Genomic DNA, 22,450 nt, shown 5'->3' on the forward strand with positions numbered 1-22,450 from the left:
CATGGAAGGCGTGGAGCTCTGCCTAGAGATGTGCAGAGAATGAGTATGGGCTTCGGAGCCTGATGATCTGACCTGACATGCATTTCAGGCTGGTGACCTTGTACCCCAGCCCCTCTTCCACTGCCCCCCCAGTGTCCCGCCCTCGCATGCCCCCCTGCCCCCCGCAGCCATGGACGCACCTCCTTGATGTCGTGGTACTGCCCGAGCAGGGCGTAGGGGCAGTAGGAGATGCTCATGGAGACTATGCCCATGGTGCTGATCATGATCATGGCGACGTAGACGTTGGCAAACATGGCCATCACAGCCGTGCCAATGGAGAAGCCCAGCGTCCCCAGCACATAGATGACCCTGATGCTCAGGTCGTAGTTGTCCAAGTACTTCTGTAACAGGGCTGCAGAGAGAGCGAGGCCACAGGACAGTGACTGACGAGGCCCTGAGCCGCGTGCCCACCTCTCCTGCCCCTTGTCGCCTCTGCGGCACGGAGGCCCTTCCCCGCGACCACATGACCACCTGCCGCCACACTGCTGCCCCGACCCCCACACACCTGCAGCTCACCATGCCTCCCTCGCTCAACTCCCAGGGGCTCCAGCACTTTTGGGGAAAAGTCAGCCCTCCGGGTCCCAGCGTCGGGAGCCTGGTCCCATCGTGCAGCTCCCTGGACCCTCCCTGCCCTGCAGCCCACCGAGCCCAGACCCACACCTGGTCGAGACTTGGGATCTCGAGGGGTGGCTGGTTTCCTCAGGAGTAAATGCCTGGTCTAAAGGGACAGACTCCCACTCCTCCTTTCTACCCAGCGGCTTAATATCACCTCCCCCCGGAAGCATCTCTGCCAAACACAGCCAGTCAGGCTGGCTTCCAGCTGTCCGATGGCCTGGACCTCGGCCACCCTCAAGTCCAGGCCAGGTTGACACCACGCTGACCTTCCCCTTCTATGGTTCGTGTAGAGACGGGGCAGGACCCAGACCAGACTTGTTTAGGAGACCCCGGGCCCTGGCTGAGCCCCATTTCTGGAAGGCTGCTCCCAAGACTAGGGCTTGGCACCTGGACCCCCATCCTCGATGATAAAACCGCACCTCCAGCCCCCGCCCCCCGACAGTGCAGAACCTGAACACACCTCATGACCTCACGCCCACTGTGGGATTGGCACCCCCCTCCCTGTGCTCCTGGCTAAGATGCACGGAGCCCTCTGCGGGCTCGCGGGCACAGCTCGGGCAGTCCCGCCATCCCCCTGGGCCCGACCCTAGCCAGCCTCCCTCGGAGGAGCTGCTGGGCAGGAACCAGCTCACAACACCAGCCTGCATGGGGGCTCGGGAGGCACAATTCTAGACACACCAGTCTCCACGCCTCTGCCCCTGAGCCACAGCTGCATTCAGAGTCAGGCCCACCTTCAGAGCACGATGACCTTGACCTCGGCCCCACTTCCCAACCCACAGCATCTCCCAGGGAACGCCGCCACCGGCCCAGAGGACCACTTACCTGAGCAAATTGCACCGGTGGCCGCGTAAATGACCAGGCCCCAGCAGCCCATCTTCACACCGGCGTTGTAGGCCTGCCAGGCGGTCGAGTTGGAGGGAGCCTGTTCCAGAAAGGAGAGACTGAGGTTCGGGGCTGGCAAGGACGATGTGCCACACCCTTTGGGCGAAGGAAAGTTACTTCCCATCTCAACCGAGGGCAGGCTGTTTACAGTGCTGAGCGCTACACGGGACAGGAGCCTCAGGCTGGTCTCCGGGCTGTTTTAAGCCCCCGCAGCCTCACCCCTGCCCTGCGCCGGAGTCCGAGGGAGGCCTGCCTGGAGGGGAGGGAAGCCGGGCCTGTGCTCAGGCCACAGGTGTGAGGCAGCTGATGCCATGGGAACAGAAGCAGGTCCCAGGCGAGCCGGGCCGCAGGTAACACGGGTTCCACCCCCTGCCCCCGAGCAGCAAGGGGCAGGTGGGTACGGAGTGGCGGGGTACCGCCTTCCTTCAAGCCTCTCCAGCTCATCACCGCATACCCCTAACCACAGAATCTGGGGTACACGTGGCCAGCTGCCCCCAGTCTGCCTTCCCCCCTGCACCACACGGGCACCGGGCAGTGGATGCCGTCTCGGGAGCAGCTCCTCTGCCGCTGAGCCCCTGGCCACCGTCCCTCCTGCTGTCACACGCCCCCCGGCCAGCACCCTTCTGGGTGCCAAAAGCGAGGGCCCGGGCTCTCACCTTGGGGTCCCCTTCAAAGATGACCTGGCCCATGAAGTCGGTGTAGAACACGGCCTCAGCGATGACGGAGAACCAGGTGAGCAGGTGGCAGAGGCACAGCCGCATCAGCTCCTTGGGCATCTTCAGCATGGACAGCCACAGCAGCCGCACGGTGGTCTCGCCCTCCCCCTCCTCGCTCTCCGTGTCCCCACTGGACGTGGTGGCCCCGCTCTGGTTCCGGTGTCGGCAGCGCTGCCGCTGCCGCTTCTGCAAGTCGTACAGGTCGCTCATGCTGCGCGACGGCTTGATGAGGACCACGGCGTTGGCCCGCCGGTAGCGGTAGCGGTGGGACCCAATCTTGCCGTAGTAGGAGAAGGTGCTGGAGGCCTGGCGGCGGAACATGTGCCTTCGCCGCCTCATGGAGCCGGAGGCGGCCGAGGGCTTCGTGTCCACCCTGGTGTAGCCGACCAGGCCGTCTTTTGGGGGAGAGCCGCTCCCGTTGGGGACTTTGGCTTCGTTCAAGTGATTATCGAGCAGCGTCTCATCCTCCTTCGCGGTTTCCCTGAGCAGTGAGGCCAGGCGGGCCGGCCTGGCTCTGGCGAGCTCCTGGCTGGTGCTGCGGGGGGTGCCGGGGTACGAGCCGTCGTGGAAGATGGAGGGCTCGATGTCGGGCAGGAAGGGCAGCTCGGGCTCCAGGTCCAGGGCGGCGTCCGGCACGTGCAGCACGGAGTCGCTCTTGCTCCGCACCATGTCCACACTCAGGTAGTCCAGGGTGAGCTCATGCTCTGACTGCACCTCCTCGGGGAACAGGGCCACGCCACCGTCCAGGATGTGCACGCGGGCAGTGGGGGCCAGGGCGTCGGCCGCCTCCCCGCCCCGCTCCTGCTGGGGACTGTACTGCTCCTCCTCGATGCTGAACAGGTGCAGGGTCACCGACACCACGAAGATGATGGCCGCGAAGAAGAAGAGCACCTGGTTCTGTGTCCGGAACCAGGCGCCCAAGAAGGTCTGGGTCCAGTCCAGGCCCCCCAGCACGTAGCCGATGGCCCCGCCGAGGCCTGATCAGGTGGGAGAGACAGAGGGAGCCCGTGAGTGGTGCAGGGCGCCTCGACACTCCCTCCCTGAGGAGGAGAAGCTAGGAAAGGTCTAGAAGGGCCTCTATCCTTAATCCTGGACCAGGGCCACCACTCATAGCTACGTCCTGAGTCAGGATGAGTTTTGGGGATGGAAAATGAGGAAACGGTAGGAAAAACAAGACGAGAAACTACAGCTGACCCTAGGTTTGGAGATTAACAGACTCCTGCCTAAGGAATCGGGAGCAGCTCTCTGCCAGGACAGGAAATGGATGGCTGCCCTCGACTCCGGGCAGTCCTGACCGCGTTAGCCCTAAGCTCAGGAAGCTGCTGTTCCCAACGGATGTCAACAGAGCCCGAGTGCAGGGATAGGTTAGCAGCGGCCTGCTCACCGCCTTGCCCACGAGCAGCCATCCAGCACCCCCACCCCAAGGTGGGGAGGAGGGAGCCACGGGAACAGCCTTCCCCGGCTGGTCCTCCCTGGAGGAACCGGGTAAGGGCTGGGGGTGGGGTGGGGGCGGGGGGCGTGCGCTCACCAGCAGAGAAGGCATGGATGTTAAGGGCCATGTCCTGCTCCTCGCTGTCCACCACATCCAACAGGTAGGCACGGATGGGGCCCTCGGTCGCATCGGCGCTGAAATCCAGGACGACCACCCCCAGCACTGTGAGGACGATGCCAATGGGCTGCCGGTTGGGGACATCACCGAGGGACAGGCCTGAATGAATGCACAAGGGCAGTCAGGCCTCAGCTCCTAGGACAGGATGGCCACCAAAGGGGAGGTGGGGACGCTCTGGCCAAGGTCAGAAAGGGCATGTCCCTTGGGACAGACTCTAGGACAGAAGATGGGCTTTGGTTTTTTCTATTTCTGTTGCTTGTAGGGTTATTCTTTCTCCCCAGTCACGTGAGCTATTGGGTGAACCTCAAGGAGCTCACTTATCTTTAACCCTTCATAGCTAAAGAGGGAAAACGGTCCTTCCTCCCCAACCCTCATAGGGGAAGCAGGGCGGTGTTGGGAGCACTAACTGAGCACCAGTGAGAAGAGGTGATGGGTGACACCCTGAGGTGCACGCACTGCCAGGGTTCAGGATCAGCTGCCAGCCAGGGCCTGGGGGGGAGCGTGTGCACCCGCCTGGCCCAGCGCCTGCAGGGGAGCCCCCTCAGTGGGTCTCCCCGGTCATCCACACACACGTCCCTATTTATCCGCTGTGGTTTCACACCCTCCAAAAAAAGACTGAATCTGTCTAACAGACACTACATGGTGACCCCGGGTTTATTTTCTAATTTGCTTTGAGAAGAGTTAACGTTTTAAGGCCAACACTGAGAACATTTCCCAAGGCAGACGGCACCCAAGGCACTGGCCAGAACCACGGGCGAGACACAATGGGAAGTACTCACGACGCCCACCCCCACCCCCAGGGCCGGTCAAGCACCTTCTAGGAAGGGCCTGGGTGCCAGAAACGCGTGGCCCTGAGGAGCGATGTGAACGGCCCTGCTCAAGCACCATTCCTCCCTCAGTGGGCTGGAAGCACCCAAAGCAGCTCCAAGCACAGCCACGTCTCACCTGTCCTGGGGAGTATGCCCTGAACCCAGAGAGCAACCCGCTACCCCGATGGTGGAGCTACAGCCTGGTGCTTGAGCTCTGCTGGCATCCTGTCCCCACGCATGTGCAGGTGGCAGCGGGTACAGAACAGGGGCCCCGAGCAGATTCGCGGCAGCACAGGAGGTGTGGGGGAGAAGCCCAGGAGAAGCGTGAGCTCCCCAAGAGAGAGGGCGTCAGGGCGGGGCCGTAGCCCACCCGTCCCTGCCCCTTGAGGCCACGTTCCAGCAGGACCACCTGCGCAGACGCAGCCTTCGAGGCCACAGCTTTCCCTCTGGGTCCGTGTGCTGGGAGGGGACGCTGGCCACCTAGGTAGGAGGTGACCACCTGCTAGAGCCTGCGGCCCCCCGCCCACAGGGGCCTGGACTCCAGGCCAGCAGGGAGCAGGGGCCTCGGGGAAACGGAGGGTTTCTGGGGCACCTCGTGAGTGCTCCCACATCACTGGCTTCCACCTCACTTGTCGCAGACGTGGGGCATGCCCGCTTACGTCGGATCACAGATGAAGCCTCCGCCTTAAACAGTCATTGCCAGAAAATAAGGTTTTGTTTTTGGCAGTTTTGATGGGCTCCCTCACGGCAAAAACTATTTTCCCACAAAGAGCTGCTTTAATTAAACACCAAACAACAACAACAACAACAACAAAGGCAGAACAAACCACGAGTACGTGAAACAAAAAAAAAGTATGGAACTGGGTCTGGACGCTTTCAATACCAAGTCTGAGAAACGGAGAAAAACGGAGAGGGAATTTCTGCAGCAAGGCTGGAAACAGGACGTGCTGTCAGATACGCAAGGAAAACAAGCGGGTCACAACAGGAAGGGCTTCCCTGCGAACAGGTCCCCACGGCGTTCCCACGTGGGGCCCGGAAGCCCCAGGGCAGCCGCCGCCGCCAGGCTGCCCCCCGCAGGGCTCTCGGGGCGCAGGGACACTCACCGATGGCGGAGCCGTTCAGGAAGAGCGCCACGCCGAAGAGCACGCCGACGCACAGGGCGAGGATGAAGGGCCGCCGGCGGCCCCAGCTCAGGGTGCAGCGGTCACTGGCCGAGCCGATGATGGGCGTGAAGAGGAGGCCGAGGACGGGGCTCAGGAACCAGGTGAGGCTGTAGTACTGCTCCGGGAGGCCTGCGGCAGACACGGGCAGGCTGTCGGGACACACGCGGACCCCGCGCCCTGGGGACGGGCGCCGCCGGCACAGGCGCGCATGCACATGGGCACACACATCTGGGTGCAGGAGACGCCACGGGGTCCTGGTGCCTCCCTCGGAAGCAGAGAGATGGGAACCAACCACAGCCCCGTGAGAAGCATCAGGCAGCCTGGGACCAGCCCCTGGGACCTGCTGCAGGTGCACCCACACCCAGGCACCCGGTGTGACAAGCAGAGCCTGGACCGGCCACGCACACGTGGAGACCAGGCCCCGTGGGGCCAGTGGCACGCGGCTCTCTCCTGCACTAGTGCTGACCAGGACCCCACAGCTCAGGTGCTTACCGCCACCCCACAGGCAGCAGACATCAGGCCCACATCAGCCCGCGACCAGGGGAGTAGTCAGGAGTAGTGAGGACCTGCACTGGAGCCACTCTGGGCCTCACTGGCCAGAACATATCCCCGGAAGGCCTCTGAGGGGGCCACCTAGCCATGGGCGTCCTAAATGCCCCCAGCAGCGGCCTTCCGAGGCACCACTGAGGGCCCCACGAGAAGGGAAGGCATCATCGGGAGTTCAGCTGGAGCCAAGGTGTCTACTGGCAGGAGACAGTCACTCTGATCTGATCCCCTGCCCGCCCAGGGAGGCAGGGATCCCTGTGCACCCATTTTCCAGGTGGGGAATCTGAAGCTCAGAGAGGTTACGGACTCTGCACGAGACGCACAGTGAGAAGCGAGGATCCCCTTCAGCCTACATGCTGCCACCCTATCACACACACCCCGTGCCCATCGCGGGTGGAACGGCACACCCACACCCCAGAGTGAGATGCAGCAGCTGGGGGGAGGGGCAGGCTGCACCCACACACGCAGCCACAGGAGCGCACACTGGGTTCCATGCACGTGAAGGCCACAGGGGCTCATAGGCTGTCGTCGACCTTGGGGGCGGGGGCTTCGGGGCCAATGTGTTCAGTTCTTTATCTGGACGGACCACTGCTGACAGGTCACCTCACTCCAGGCGCCCATCACGCACCTGCGTCCTACTTCAATGAAGTTAACTTGCATGAGAGGGCTTCAGCGTGCCAGCGATCCCCAGCTAGGGCTCTGCACCCCACAGGCCCCGGGACACGGGGTGCCGGCCAGCACATCGGCCACGCGCACCTGGCAGGGGAAGGACCCTGCAGCGACACGGTCTGCAGTGCAGCCGTCTGCTCTGGCCTCCACAGTACAGAGCTTTAGGGAGGGGGAGCGCTGTTCCTATTCAAGTCAGAGACCATATGGATGTCCCAGGAAATGAGCGGCATGCCGAGCGTGTCCCTGGGTGTGCTACGGCTGCCACGCAGGCCTGGGCCGGGCGGGCGAGGGGGGGCAACACGGACTGCACAGGCCAGGCCGGCACTGCCCCGTGCGGGAGCCCGTGGCCGCACCCTGATCCTCAGAGATGACCGCTGGCAAACCTACCCCACGTGTGCGACCCGACCCGGTCACTATCTCAGAGGATGGGACGCGTCCTTACTCCAGGGCACATGGACTCTTACTTTGGTTGGGGTTTTAATAGGGCACAACGTGACTAACAAACACTGGCCAGCCTGTAGACACGTGGCTCCTGGCAGAGTTCACACTCACGCATGCACACCAGGGGACCTGGCCACACCTGCCCTCCCTCCCAGGGCCTGGCCTTGCTGCACACCTCCCGCTGTCTGCAGCTCCGGCGGGGAGCACCTTCTGGAGGTCCCCAAGGCCCGAGTACCACCACTGCTCGGTTTCCACAAGTCCTAAACCCCCAAAGACCGTGCATTTCTGACGGTGGTCCCTGGTTTATTTGTCCCCGCGTGGTAGGAGACCTGCCGAGGGGCTCATGTTTGTTGAACTGCACCAAACCCTGAGATGTGCCTATAGGACCAGCGAGAAGACCCTGACCACCAACCCTCTGCTAACCCATCCTTGGGCTGCAGAGGTCAGCCCACGAACCCCCCTGCGGCCCAGTCCTTGGCTGTGGCTGGTCCCCCCCAGCCCGGGACGCCCTCCCTACCAGGCCTGCATCCATCTACCCCGTGACGGCAAGCCCTTCCAAGACCCCAAGTTCCGACAAGCTCACGGCCTCCAGCGAGATGCAGAGGGCCTTGCCCACCTGCTGCACCGCAGCCTGGCACCACATTTCAAGGCCCCTGCCTCAGCACACGACGCACCCCTGACCTGCTGGGCCTGCCCCGGGGCTGTGGCAGCAAAATCCTGGATCCTGCTCATCTTTGTGTTCGGGATCCCCAAGCGCGGTGTCAGGAGCACACGCATCCCTGTGCCCGTGCCCCATCTCACTGACCTTTCTGCAGGCCATGCCCGTCTTTACCGGGAGGTCCACCTGGATGCTAGCGTGGCTTCCCCGGGGCTCAGGCTTCCCACCTGCGCGGCAGATCGATCCGCCCCACGGCGTATTCCAAGCATGTGGCCCTCCGCACATCAGCCGCTCTTCATCTCTCTGCTGGTCCTTCTCCTGGACTATCGTGTCCCCTTGCGCACAGCGGGATTCCTTACCTGGCTGAGGGGATTCCTTGCTTTCTCTGCACCTCTCGTTCCTGCCTACTCTGGGCCAAGCTAACTGAATCCCGTGTTGCCTTCCACCTTCACGTCCACGCTGCCTTTTCAGCATTATCCTGAGTAGCTGCTCTAGAGATTTCATCACACGCCGACTCCTCAGTCTAGCGGATGATAAGCCCAGCACGTAAGCAAGAACCTCTCGGATGTGTCTTTGTCCCCAAGCCTCCTCAGGCTACAGGTGCTACATGCGTCATACCCGCAGACTGCGTAAACCTCATTCTGCGCTGTGCTGTTTTAAACAGCCCTGCTTATTTTAAGGGAATTAAAAGGAAACCTTTTATTTTTACCTCCTATTCAACATCTTCTTCTTCCCTCCTGAAGACCTGAGTGTTCACGTGGCACCACGTCCCTTCTGCCTCAAGGACTGTCTTTAGTCTCTTCAGCATTTCTTCCAGCAATCTGCTGACGGCAAGTGCTCTCTAAAATCCCTCTCACTTTTATTCTTAAAGGGTATTTTTGCTGGATAAAGAATTCTGGGGTAACTCCTCCCGCATCGCCCTCGGGAGCTGTGAGGCGGTTGTTCCCCTGTGTCTGCAGAGAAGGCGGTGACATTTCATGCGACTGGAGATGTGAAATGTCTTCCTCTCCTCTGGGTGCTTAAGATTTTCTCGGTCTGGTTTGCTTTTCAGCAGTTGGACTATGATGAGCCTAAGCAAAGTTTTATTTTTCCTTTCTCCTGCTTGGCCTCTGCTGAGCTCCCCGAGCCTGTACACATTCACCTTTCAGCACGCTTGGGAAATTTTGTTAGTTCTATCTGCTGCGCCCCATCCTCTGGGACCCCAACCACAGGTGGGACAGACCCGCTGCCTCTGCCCCCACGCGCCCAGAGGCCCCACTCGTTCCTGTTCTCCAACTCGGTCCTCCCCGTTCTTCCATCATTTCTGCCCAACAAGCTTTCAGTATGTTGTCTCGCCCTACCCCAGCTTCTGATTTTTTCAGGTGTTATATTTTTCAGTTCTAGAAATTTCCATCTGGTTCTTCTTTTTCTTCAATAGTTTCTCTGTTGAGATCTCCTACTTCCCACCAGGAGGTCTTCCTTCACGTCCTTGAGCACTCTTACACTAGCCTGATGATTCCCAGGTGAGTCACCACCTTGGGAGGAGTCTCCACCATCACCTTTAAACTGGACTAAGGGTCACGTTTTTCATCTTCCCTGTTTCTTATCTCCAAGAATACCAAGCTATACCCTAGACATTATGAAGGACATACTGTAGAGACTCTATATTCTGCTACATTCCTTTGAAGGGTGTTGATATTCTCATTTTAACAACCAACTTGGCTAGACTCAAACTCAAAACTTTCTCCTGCAACAGGAGACAGGAAATCTGTTCCCTTCTTTTCACTGAGCTGCTTGGAATCTGGCTCATAAATCCACATTTCAAGAACCAGTCATCAGAGGGGCGCCTGGTCGCTCAGTCAGTTGAGTCTCTGACTCTTGGTTTTGGCTGAGGTCGTGAACTCAGGGTCATGGGATGAAGCCCTTCATCAGGCTATGTGCTCAATGTGGAGCCTGCCCAAGACTCTTTACCCCTCTGCTCCTCCCCCTGCCTGTCTTCTCTCTAAAACGGATAAATAAAACTTAAATTAAAAAAAAAAAAAAAATCAGAGATACGAGCAGAGATGTCCCCAGTGTCCCTGGGTTCCCCTGGCTGCAGAAGGTACCCCACTCAAACTCTGTTCCAAACTTTATCCCGGAGTCCTTCCAGCAACAGGGCACATGTCCAGCTGTCCTCGCTGCCGTGTGGCATCAAACAAGGCCCGTCTGTAGGGTGAAGGCTGTAAACGACGAGAGCTCGCCCAGCACTGTTCCCTTCTGTTTCCCAATGTTCCAGCGGCTTCGGGGAGCTGCTTTCACATTTGGTCCACAAATTCTGTTAACGGCAGAACAGTTGTTCTGATGCGAGTCACCGCGCTCCTTCTGCTTGGTTTTCAAAATGACTAATGTCGAGTTCTAGCATTTCATTTGATCCTTGCACAGCTCTGTGAGGCCGAGTAGTGCCTTTACTGCACCCGAGCTGTGGCCGGCTTCCCTGCACGGTAAGCCCTGTGACGAAAGGGACTGGGTGTGCTCTGCCTCAGTCACTATTTACTGAAGAAAGGGTGTCATTCAGGAACTGCCACAGCCCAAGCTCCTGTGAGAGGGGCCAACTGTGCAGGATGACAGAGGGACCCATGGCCCAGGGGCTAAGTGACAGGTGGGTGGGTGAGCTACTGCCACCAGCACAGCCCAGGCAGTCCAGGTGGGGGGCTGGTAGCTGACTGGTGGGGGGTACAGCTCCCGATGTCCTGGTGCCCCAAGCCACCCCATTTTCTTCATGTCCCACTGATGACCACAACCTCGTGACAATTTACAGAGCACAGCCGCGCCGCAGATATACTCACAGGCAGCCAGAGAGCTTCGTACCACTGAACTCATTCTACTGGTGAGGGACTCAACGCTCAGAGGGGAACTGCCTGGACTGAAGGCAAGTGACACCCCGACGCCTGAACTCGGCACTGTCACCAGAGCCCACATCCTCCTGCTGCCATACCACACTGGCAACTCTGTTGGGCACAAACAGCCTCCAGTCGGGTCACGCGTCATGGCCAGCCAGAGCGCCAGCAGCAAAGCAGCCCCACACGGGAGAAGGCCGGCTCCCCCCAGGTCCTGGTGACCAGCTGCACCTGCAGGGTGTGAGGGCCTCAGGGTAGGAAGCCAGGGTTCAGAGGAAGAGGGCAGAATGAGGGGTACACGGAGGGCATGTGCAGAGCTCCAGCACACATGCGTGGCAACATGTACCACCCCCTGGGCACCAGGAGGCAGCCACCCCGCAAGTGAAGATGGGTGTGCACGCCCCCCTGATGGGTCTTTAATGTTGGGCGCACCACACTCGGGCATCAGCTCCAGGACCCAGTTCCACTGTGCCAACAGGCAGAGAGAAAGCTGGGAGTAAAAGCAGTCCCTTAAAGACTTGGCCTCAGGTGGGGAGGGATAAGCAGTAGCCCAGCACTTCCTTCTGGCCATGCTCAGTCATTTCCAGAGCTGTGACCAAGCGCCAAGAGGCCACCGGGCTGGTCACAAGAGAACTGTTTGCACGTAATCCCTCCTGAACTTAAACAGACATCCTTAAGCATCTCCGAGGTGCACAGCTTCACGCAGACACGAGTATCTGAAGACTGGCTGCGGAGTGCAGACCACCACCTGGGCCGTGAACGCCTGCTGGGTGGGAGGCGTGCCCTGACCCCGACCCACGTCAGCTAACCCACTGCCCACCCGCCCCTGGCTGATGGCAGGCCGGGACAGCATCCCCACGAAGTCCTCGAGGCCAGCAAGGGTGAGACACAGCAGGGTCCGGCGGACACAAAGCCTGTGCCCTTCCCCAGCACGGGCTACAACACGGACGTGGGCAGAGAAGCGGCCTGTCGAGGGGACAGGCAGGGAAGCCACTCCAGCGAAGGTGCCCTCTGGAAAACGAGGCTTCTTGCCCCTATGTGGAAGGACCAAAAGCATGGACAGAAGCCTGCACTGCCCCCGACAGGTGCTGTGCCCACAGATGCCCAGAAATGGGGGGTGGGGGGCACGGCGGCAGATGAGCCCAAAGGTGTGCTCAGGCTCATGCTCCGGCCAGTACCGCCCCTCAGTGTCTGGGACAGGCCCATGGCTGGATGAGCCGGGAAGTGGCGTGTACGCCCCTGGGGGCCCTAGTGCTCCCGTGCTGTCCTTGGCACGGGCCAGCGCACGGGAGGAGTACAGCCGGGGTGCACCTCCCCCAGACCCCAACTGAGCTCACCCGACCGCAACTGAGCTCACCCGACCGACTCTGCCCCCCAAGGCTTCCTCCCGGTGAGCTGTCTCCTGTGCCAGGTGGGCTGAAGCAGCCTTTCTGAGGCCCCCATGGGGCTTGTGGGGGTCCCGCTCTGGACACGGCCCTGTAGATGCTCCGACAACACGGGTGTGGCGGCCAAGAAGTGGGTCAGACAAGCACCACGATGTGGTCGCTCCCTTCTGAGAACAGGCACAGGACTGAGACCGAACGTTCGTGTAACTCAGACCCAAATCTTAGAAACACACGAGGAAACCGCTCCAGCGGACACCGGTCAGCAGCTCCCCCCCACCGTGCCTCGGCCGGGGTCCTAGTCACACAGGGCGCTGGGCAGCCTGAGGAAGGAGGAGGCTGGTCCCCAAGAGACGATGGGCTGGTGGGGAGCCACCCCACCCTCCAGGGGGGCTCGGGACCTACGTGCCTAGACAAAACGCACTGCCCTGCAGAGGGCTGAGCATCCTCTCCCCATGGCGCCAATCCTGACCGGCCGCCCCTGCCCCTGCCCCGGGCTCACCCCTCCACTGCTGCAGTCCGGCCTACCCCCACAGTTCCCCCGGGTCCGCCCTGGCACAGACCACCAATGTCACCTGCTTGCCCACCGAGTGGGCCCTCATGTGTTCAACTCAGCCACAAAGCCAGAGTGCTGGCATCACACGCCTGGTGCATACAGCGGGCACCAAAACCACGTGCTGGATGGAGGCGCTGCTGGGCAGCAGTGCCTGGAGCCCGACTCCACGCCCCGAGCACACCTCATGCCAGGGGGCTCTCTTCCCTGGGGGGCCCCTCCTCCTCCACAATCTGCACTGTGACCCCCCAAATCCCTGTCGACCTGGAGCTCCCCCTGCCCAAGCAGAGCCCTGCCTCCCCTTCTGCGCTGCCACCCCAACCCCAGGCCGTGGGCAGGCCTCCCACCTTGTCCCTGACCCCACTACCCACCTCCCTCCCAGCCCACCATCTAGGGCGCTCTCCTCGACACACCCCAGGCCTGCAGCCCTGTGCTCAGAGGCCTCAGCCGGGATCCTCGAGCTGAGCACTTGGGGTGGGGAGGCTGGGCCGGATCCTGCCGCGTCACGCATCTGCCAGAGTGGCTCGCCAGGCCCGCGGGGTTCCCGGGCTTCGGGTCCTCATTGGTCCCCCTCTGACTGGGCACCCCAAGTGTCTACCCGAGGACACACTGCCCACAGGGGGGCCCACAGAGCAGAGGCCTGGGAAGGCGGGAAAATGCAGGATGAGCGCAGGGTGAGCCCAGGGGCCGGGCAGCCGGGCCAGCCCAGGGTCGCTCTTGTAGGCTCTGGAACGCGGACCCCAGGCTGCGCCCCGACCAGCTGGGGTGGGGGCCCCGAGCTGGGCACAGGGGCAGCGATCTTTGCCCCGCACGCGGGGGAGGGGGAGGACCAGCATGTGCCGTCGTGCCCCGGAGCAGCCCCAGGGCCAGCGAGCCCGGCGTCCCCAGTGTCCCCGCTGCCGCGAGCCGCGCTGGGACCCCTCCAGCGACGCATTTCCCAGCACTTCCCAGCACGGCGAGCAACAAACACCACGCCGCACGTAGTAAATAATTTTTGTTTTCTCCCGGGCAGAAGCGGACAACAATGGTGGGACCAGGAAGGCTCCCCGTTCACAGGAAATGCTCAGTGTGTCAGCCTCGGTGGAGGCCGCGTGAGGTCACGGCGGCGGCGGCCACGCTGCTCACGCGCCGCGGCTCCCATTCAACAGAGGGGCCGGGGGGGGGGGGGGGGGGGGGGCGGGAAAGCGGCCTATAAATGTTTAACAAAAGATCTGAACCGGGAATAGGAACGTACATTCTTTCTCTCAATAGACAAAGCCTTCCACATCAAGATATGTTTGTATTCTCAGACAAGAATTCCACGATAACGCTGGACTCGTGAGAACCAGCCCTCTGTGGGAAATGCCCTCTGAGGAACCGAAGTCAGCGAGCCCCGTGGGGTCCCTGGGGAGGCCCTGGGCACCCGAGGCCCGTGTAGGGGCCGCGGGCTCAAGAGCACAGGCCCCACGGAGGAAAGGGGTCCCCGCACGCGGAGGGTCTACAGTGGGCCACACAGAATGTTCTAGAACCCCAGAGCCCTGGGAAGGGAGCTCCCTGTTGGTCCTAGGGCCCCACCTGGAGCAGCAAGTGGCGTTTTCAGGTGACGAGGAACAGGACGCGTGTGTGTACACACAGGCCCTTCCCAGGGATCCAGACGCCCCCCGCCAGCCGGGCCTGCTCTCGGAGGCGACCCTGCACCCCGGCGGCGCTCCCGTGTATCCTCCATCCCAGCGTTAAACAGCGGGCTCAGACACCCAGGAGCTGCAGCCCCAGCTGGGTGGGCCGTGGGGGCCACGGGTCCCCCTGAGGTCAGGGACAGAGGGGAAAGCGGTCAGCTGGATCGTTCCGTGCTCTCTGCGGGTGGATCATGAAGAAGTTTGCTCAAGAGGTTCTTGGGGGCTCCCTGTGCCACGTCACAGGGGAGCAGTTTAGAAATGGTGTCCCTCAAGCTTACTGAGGGCCCCACTCGATTCTGGTGGATTCCAAGTGGTCTTTCTTCTGGTAAAACAAGCACCCCCTGGCCCCCGCTGGCCCCGGAGCGGGGCTGTCTCCAGCGCATAATGTGCACAGACAGCCCCCAGCAGCCCCCACCAGGGGCGCCCGATGACTCCGCAGGGGGTGCCGGTCCTATGTGAACTGAGGAGGAGACGCAGCAGCCCGGTTGGATGCACTTGGCGGGACACCGCGCCTCTGCAAAGCCAGGGGTGCGAACCTCCCACTGCCCTGGCGCCCAGCTGCTGCGGGCTCCTTCCTTCCGGGAAGCGTCTCGGGAGCACGGCCCGCAGCCAGCTGGAGCACCAGCTGCTCTCACCCCAACTACCAGCACAACCACCCACCCCACAGCTCCAAAATACATACTGCAACAAGCGTCTTCATGACGGCATCACCGCGATACCTTAGTTGTACAAGAAATCACGAGATGCTCAGCCTAAGATTCCAGAAGCTTCCTGGAGTGCACAAAATGCACGGCTAATCCTACAGCTAGGCCTCAGCTCCTGGGTCAGGATGGGTGCAAGTTGCTGCCATCTTTCACAGCTTCGTGGTTTCCAGAAGCCAGCAGCACCCACCAAGAGGACCAGGCCCAGATGGAGGATAATGATTCTTCAAATTCAACATGTGCGGAAACCATATCCTGATCTGCTGCTCCAAATCGAGATCCCTTCGAGGGTCCCCTAACTCAGAGAAAGGGCCACCATCCACCCAATGATGCTGGTGGAAGCCACCCCAGCAGCCCCAGAGCCCAGCAGTGTAGGCCCCTCCTCCCCAACCACTCCTCCGGCCCTCTTCTTTCCAGGGCCTCCAACTCCTCTGGGCCCTCCCACAGCTTCCAATGGCACCACTTTGCAGACAGGATTTTCTGAGTGCAACGCTTCCTAACTGTCCTCCGCTTCCCTGGGCCTCCCCACCACCCACCAGCCTGCAGCCTCCTAAAACCCTCAGTGAGTAGAGGTCCTGGACTCAGAAGCCCCCACAGCTCCCAACACCTGGCCTAGGAGGTCCTACCCTACACACTGGGACACGGACGGGGGGAGGCCTCTGCAGATTCCACTAGAAGACACGAGCCTCCTTCCCTGTGTCGCTGGGACTGCCATACCATCAAGCTTTCTGTGGGCAGGGAGTTTAAAACGGTGGGAGGCCAACCTGAGAGCCCAAGGACATGCTCAGAAGCAAGTTCTCCGGGAGCCCACTTGCTCCCAGCCAACGGGGCACGAGAAAGGCAGCTCGCTGGCCTCTGCACAGTGCAGAGCGTATGCCATCTGGCTCCGTCAGGGGGGAGAAGCACAACCCTCGGTCTCTGGGCCAGGAAGCTCCCATGTGCTGCGGCCACTCAGAAAACACGGGCCAGGAGAGCACCCTGCCCTCATCGGGAAGGTGCACAGCCCGGTGCTCAGGCCCCCGGAGACGCAGGCACCGGCTGGCGGGGCCCAAGCTCCCACAGGACCTCGAGTCACAGACCTATGCGGCTCAGCACAGCTCCCAGAGACCATCCCAACGACGGCGACGAGAGGGCGGCCAGTGAAGGACAAAGTGCAGCTCAAAGGAGGTGGACAAACCCCCCAAAGGCCACCGCGAGCATCTCGCTGAGGGCACACACATTACAGGTGTGCTCACAGGTGCGCACGCCAGGCTCGAGGCCTGGATCGTGGCTGATGAGCCCTGTGCAGCCCTCGCCACCAGGCCCCGACCCCTACTCCCTGACCTCCCACAGCCTCAGGTCTGCTGGGCCCAGCCCAGGCAGGAGGCAGCCTGCTTTGAAGTCAAGAACCAAAGGAAACTGCATCCCACACAGGGCAGCCTAGCCCAGGACCTTCGGGAGACGCCAAGGTGGCAGGTGAGGCCTGGGGCCAGCGTGCAAGGCAGGCTCTGCTGCGAGGGCCTCCCCGCTGTGACATTGCCTTCTGCATCCCACAGAGCCCAGCCTCCCCACAAGCACCTGCCATTCACCAAGAAAGGCTTCTAGAAGCAGTCGGGGAACGTGCCCACTCTACCTGGCCCCTTGGTCCCGATCAGACCAATGGCTTGCCTCCAGAAAATGCCCCTCCACATGGCCATGACTAGGACCCGAGTGACTGCCCTGACACTGACAGAGCGCCTCCGTGCTGCCCCAGGAGAGCTGGCACTCCTTGGCCCACTCACCACACCGGGCTCCGCTCAGATGCTCCTCCCAGCAGCTGTGGGACTTACTGTTTGAGTGTGTGTCCCCTCCTCTAAGTGCTGGCCTCCCTGAGGACAGGAGGGTTCGTGTTGCCTTGCCTCCCAGGAAGGGGAAGCGCTTGGGCCAACACGGGGGACCTGCACACTCCGGCTCCTCACACTCTGACCCCTGGAGGTGAAGACCGGGCTCGGCCCAGGGTCCCGCCCCACACCTGTCAACAGCAACGACCCCCTCTGACCTCCTCTGCTCAGACACCTGTCCCCTCCTGGCGCAGGAGAATGAGTAAGACACAGCAGATGCACAGGAGCCCCATGTAAAACCCTGGGTGTCGGGGTGTCCGGGTGGCTCAGTCAGTTACACGTCTGCCTTCAGCTCAGGTCATGCCCCTGGGGTACTGGGATGGAGCCCCGCCTTGGGCTCCCTGCTCAGTGGGAGTCTGCTGCCCCCGCTCGCCGTGCTCGTGCTCTCTGTCAAGTAAATAAATAAGACCTTTAACAACAACAATTTTTGAAAAAAATAAACAAAGATCCTGAGTGTGAAGTCAGAGTGGTGCAGAGAACAGCCCCTCAAAGCCACAACGCAGCTGTGCCTACACAGCCCGCAAAGCCGGCTTGGCTGTGATTCAAGTCGGCCCTGCTGTCATCATCTAGCAGAGGTGAGAATACGGGGCCGCCCGTAGGAGGCCCCAGGCGGCAGGGGCTCGGGTGAGAACGAGAACGGGTAAGAATGAGAACGGGGAAGGGTTCTGAGCTCAGGCCTCCCCGGGGACGGGCGGAAGAGGAAGCGTGCGGAGCACAACATGAAATTGCTGCTGCTGGTGAACACAATTACCATCAACACAGGCGGTGACTCTCAGACAAGTGTTTAAGACAGCAAGAGGGATCCCTCGGTGGCTCAGTAGTTTAGCACCTGCCTTTGGCCCAGGGCATGACCCTGGAGACCCAGGATCGGATTGATTCCCACATCGGGCTCCCTGCATGGAACCTGCTTCTCCCTCTGCGCCCCCCCCACCTGTCTCTCATGAATAAATAAATTCTTAAAAAAAAAATCTTTAGGGACGCCTGGGTGGCTCAGTGGTTGGGCATCTGCCTTTGGCTCAGGACATGGTCCCGGGATCCAGGATCAAGTCCCACATCAAGCTCCCTGCATGGAGCCCGCTTCTCCCTTTGCCTGGGTCTCTGCTTCTCTCTGTGTGTCTCTCTCATGAATGAATAAATAAAATTAAAAATAAATAAAATTTTAAAAAATAAATAAACATTTTAAAATCTTAAAAAAATAAAAATAAAAGACCGCAAGATGTAAGCAGGTGACAGTCTAAAAGGAACTTAGAGGAAAGCAGCTTCATGTTTTGTCACCACAGTTTTGAAGACCGATCTGGGAAGTCTGGAAACTACTACAATACACTGCTTACTATCAAGGCTTCTAAAAACCCGTTGCTGTACCAATGCTCATATGCTCAATATGAAAAAAGGTTTCTCTGTGTCCACGTTTCTCTCTGAATCACCTCCTTAGAGCGGCGCGTAACGCCCCCTGTGATCCATCCCTCCTACCAGAGGCCGGATCTCCACTCACACCACTATGGTGAGCTCCTGCCCTCTGCCACTGGCCGAGCCGCACCATACCCTACACCCTACACCTCTCCCGGCTACATCACAGCCTAGAATGCGCTGACTCACCGTTGCCTCACTTTGGACATCTACTTACTCTTTGCAACAGGAAGCCCATTGTGCCCTCCTCCACACAGCCTCCTGACTTCCCGTCATGCCCTCCCCGCACCCAGGTGGGGAGCCTTGTCTGCTGTTCCCATGCTCGCCTGCAACAGCAGCCAGCAGCTAGTACCTAACTGTCCTCGTAATCTTGCTTCTCCAGACCATCAATCACAACCTTCAGCCAGGCCCTGGGAGGGCACCCGGCTCGGGCACGCCCTCGGGCCGGCTCGTGGAACAGATAAGCCCCCGCGGGCCTTCCCTGATGAAGAATCCCTAGATCCCTGGTTCAAAGGCTCCCGCACTCCCAGACTCCCCACCCATGACCTCACCCAGCCAACTGTCCTGGTCACATGTCGCGTCTCCACCTGAACTCTGGCGCCATGCCCAGCACCTAGCAGGTAGGTGCTCCCTCAGTGCCTGATGGAAGAATAACAGGCCTCATAATTCCTTGGGAAAAAGGACTACAGCTGACAGGTCATTGTTTTTAAAATACAATGATCTGAAACACAAGGAAATCCAGACTTCCCAGTCCAAACAAAACAGTCTCACACAAACCTTTTCAATTATTTTGCTCAAAATTCAGGAGATTATGACCACCTCTCCTGCCTTAACGTGCACCTGTCCTCCTGGCATGCTGCTTGTCCTCCAGAGCCCATTTTGCGGTGTTCTGAGGGCACCGTGAGGGTCCCCTGACCCCGGTGGGCTTTCCTATCGGGACTCCAGGCAAGGACACCAGGCCCGCGGGCCGTGGAAGCCTCTCCCACTGGACGAGGGCAGGTAGTCTGCTGTGTCCAAGCCTGGGCCACGTGGCACCCCTCAGGCTTCCTTAGTCTCAAGTCAGCAGGAAATCCAATGTTTAGGTGGATAGTCTGTGGGGCCCGTCCTTTTTTTTTCCACATTTTGAAAATTGTGGCAAAATATACATAAGCTAAAATTGGCCACTTTAACCGTTTTTAAGTGTACATTTTGGTGACATTCACGTTGCTGCACAGCCGTCACCAAGATCCACCCAGAATACTTTCCTCTGGCAAAGCTCAAGCTGCCCCCAATAAACACTCGTCCCTGTCCTCCCCGGCCCCCACCACTCCACTTTGGGTCTCTAGGAACTTGACTCCTCTGGGTCGCTCAAAGTGGAATCATACAGGATTTGTCATTTTGCACCTGGACTGTCTCACTGAGACTAGTGTGTTGGAGGGTCCGTCCGATTTCGGGCACCAACCATACCCCTGCTCTCCTCAGGACCTCCAGCCTGGAGGCCCAGCCCCGCAACCCACCCTGCAGTCATGCGGGGTACACCTGCCTCTACACCCTACGGAGCCCCTACAGTAGGGGAAGGCACTGAGTCCAGCGTTCCCTGCCCCCGCCCGGGGACAGCATCAGCTACTGAACAATCATGTCCCACATTCCAGCTGGATGCAGCCTGAGCACACCTCCCCCAAACCAGGCCTGAGGCTAGATGCTGGGTGCACACGCAGGATGCAATAGTCAAGGGATTCGGGGGAACAAGGAAGACCCGCCCCTGCCCCAGGGCCTTGCAGACAAGCGACCAACGATCAGCCAAGAGCTGAGCCAAGTGGCAGGAAGGACGGGTGGGGTCCTGGGGTTCCACCCAAGAGAGCCTGATAAAATTCCCCCAGACTTGTACAGCCTCAGTTTCCACTGATCTGGGAAGAACTGTTAGATAATGAGCCTCAACGGCCTGCAGGCGACAGCCACGCCCAGCCTGATGTTCAGCTGCCAGAGAAAAAAAACAGGAGAATGGAATGCAGAATTAAAAATCCAAAAACTCCCAGACAACATCCCCTCTGTTCAAGGAAGGGTCCCACACACTGCCCAGGGCTTCCTGGCCACTGTGAGGCTGAGGGTCCTCATGCTGCCTGAGGGACGGGCCTGGAGGACATCCCTGCAGCTAGGGGAGCAGGTGCACAGTCAGGTGTGAGCTGCGACATGTCTCTTGCTCTGGGCTCTGAGCCCCAGGCACAGCTCCCACCTCTACCACCTGCCCATTTACCAGGCATTCAGAGACCACAGCCGCGGCCTTCCTGAGCTCCGGCTTCCTCAGGCTAACAGGGCCACCTGATTATTTGAAATAGCCCTTACATGACACCACTCCCTTCCTGTCTCAGTCCGTGTGCACATTCTGCAAACCTGGGTAGCCATGCCTCAGCAGAAGCAAGAGTCCAGGCCAGCACCAAGGCACCAGAGGCGACTCATGCTGTGTCCCTGGGTTCAAGCATCTGGGTCGATTTCTGTAGGGGCTGTTTCAGCACCACAGATGCTGCGACAGAGGTGCCACGGGGCCTGCGTCGACCAGGCAGGTGTGTCTCAGGAATGCCGCCTGCACTGAGGAAACAGGGTAGCCAGCTGCTGGGTCTGCTTTTTCAAAACAAGAAAACCAACCAAGTGTTATCTGCAGAAGGCCCAGGGAACACCAGTAACTTCAGACAAAATACAAAGGTTTCTCTGGACCCTTTAGACTGTGTCATTATACGTAAGGGGACTCCCAAGAAAGGCTGCAAGAGCGAGTGAATTGCAGAAAGTACAGTTAACATAATCTGCTACCTCCCAGGCAGGAGGAGTTACAGTAACACCGTACTTGCTGCCCAGCTTCCAACACACCTGCTGGAAGCTCCAAGTTAAATGCATCTTGCAGGAAAAACAGTAACTTGACCACACAACAGGCCACCATGTCAACACCAGCCACGCTCTCTCAGGCACACGCAGAGTCACCAGATGCATTTCCACTAATGGAGAGTCAGCTGCAGAAGCAGGTAGTGGCTGCAGGGCAAGGGCCCGGCCAGGGAGTCCGCCTTCCCGAGGGCCCTGAGCCCACACAATTCACCGCCAGGCCGCCCGTGGGGTGCAGTCCCACTGCTGCCCCTGCCAGAGCCGCCTGCAAATGTCAGCCCTCCACCAACAATCCAGGCAGCACAGCCGGGTGACGAGCACTGCAGGCCCTTTGTTCTCTAAGGCAGGCTGCCCAAGGGTAGGCTCTTCCCGCAGAAGGAACAGGTGAGCTTCCGGTAACAACGCATCAGCCCAGAAATCCTGGTTCACGCTGAGCTGCGATGGATGAGGAAAAGTCTGGGGTTTTCTTAATAGACCTGCATGGAATGCACACAAGCTTGGCCCCGCATCCTGGATGAAGCAGTCAGACAAGCTGAAATCTAATCTTCCCCATGAATTAGGAGCTTGTAAAGATAACCCAGTTCTGGAACGCCTGGGTGGCTCAGTGGCTGAGCATCTGCCTTTGGCTCAGGTCGTGATTCTGGAGTCCCAGGATCAAGTCCCACTTCGGGCTCCCTGCCTGTGTCTCTGCCACTTTCTTTTTCATGAATAAATAAAATCTTAAAAAAAAAAAAAAAAAAAAAAAAGATAACCCAGTTCTAATCCATTAAACTGGGAGACCTCAACAAAACAGCCTCTTTTCTTTAATATGGCTTTCCTTCTCTTTCTCCCTGGAGGATACACGTGGGACCAAGGAGGGGCAGGGGAACGCAGACTTTTCCCAAGCAAAGGGTGCTGGATGGGGAATAGGCCCAGGAGAGGTGCCTGCTTTGTAGGAAGGGCTGCTCCAGGGCTCGGGGGCAGGTGTTTGCCCAGCCCTTCAAGAGTGACCATATTACTTCTGCTTGATCCTCACCATCGCCAGATCCACCAGGTGCACAG

The 22,450-nt window shown here is 59.8% G+C and overlaps 1 protein-coding gene across 12 annotated transcripts in view; it reads right to left on the minus strand.

Annotated features, from left to right (window-relative positions):
* Positions 1–22,450, minus strand: part of SLC45A4 (solute carrier family 45 member 4) — a 77,984-nt gene that overhangs the window by 2,450 nt on the left and 53,084 nt on the right. For 11 of the 12 annotated variants that reach the window (XR_013351963.1, XM_077847433.1, XM_077847434.1 and 8 more), the window contains 5 exons: positions 5,774–5,962; positions 3,781–3,960; positions 2,193–3,229; positions 1,477–1,576; positions 180–391 (listed from right to left, as the gene is read on the minus strand). Coding sequence is in view for 11 of the 12 variants with exons in the window: in XM_077847433.1 (XP_077703559.1) it covers positions 180–391; positions 1,477–1,576; positions 2,193–3,229; positions 3,781–3,960; positions 5,774–5,962 (1,718 nt within the window). In the remaining variant the exon portion in view is untranslated. Of the gene's footprint in view, positions 1–179; positions 392–1,476; positions 1,577–2,192; positions 3,230–3,780; positions 3,961–5,773; positions 5,963–8,506; positions 8,758–22,450 lie in introns of those variants that run through there. The other variant, XM_077847440.1, reaches the window with a different exon arrangement.

This window comes from Canis aureus, chromosome 14, assembly GCF_053574225.1.
Source record: "Canis aureus isolate CA01 chromosome 14, VMU_Caureus_v.1.0, whole genome shotgun sequence".
Classification (NCBI taxonomy): Eukaryota; Metazoa; Chordata; class Mammalia; order Carnivora; family Canidae; genus Canis; species Canis aureus.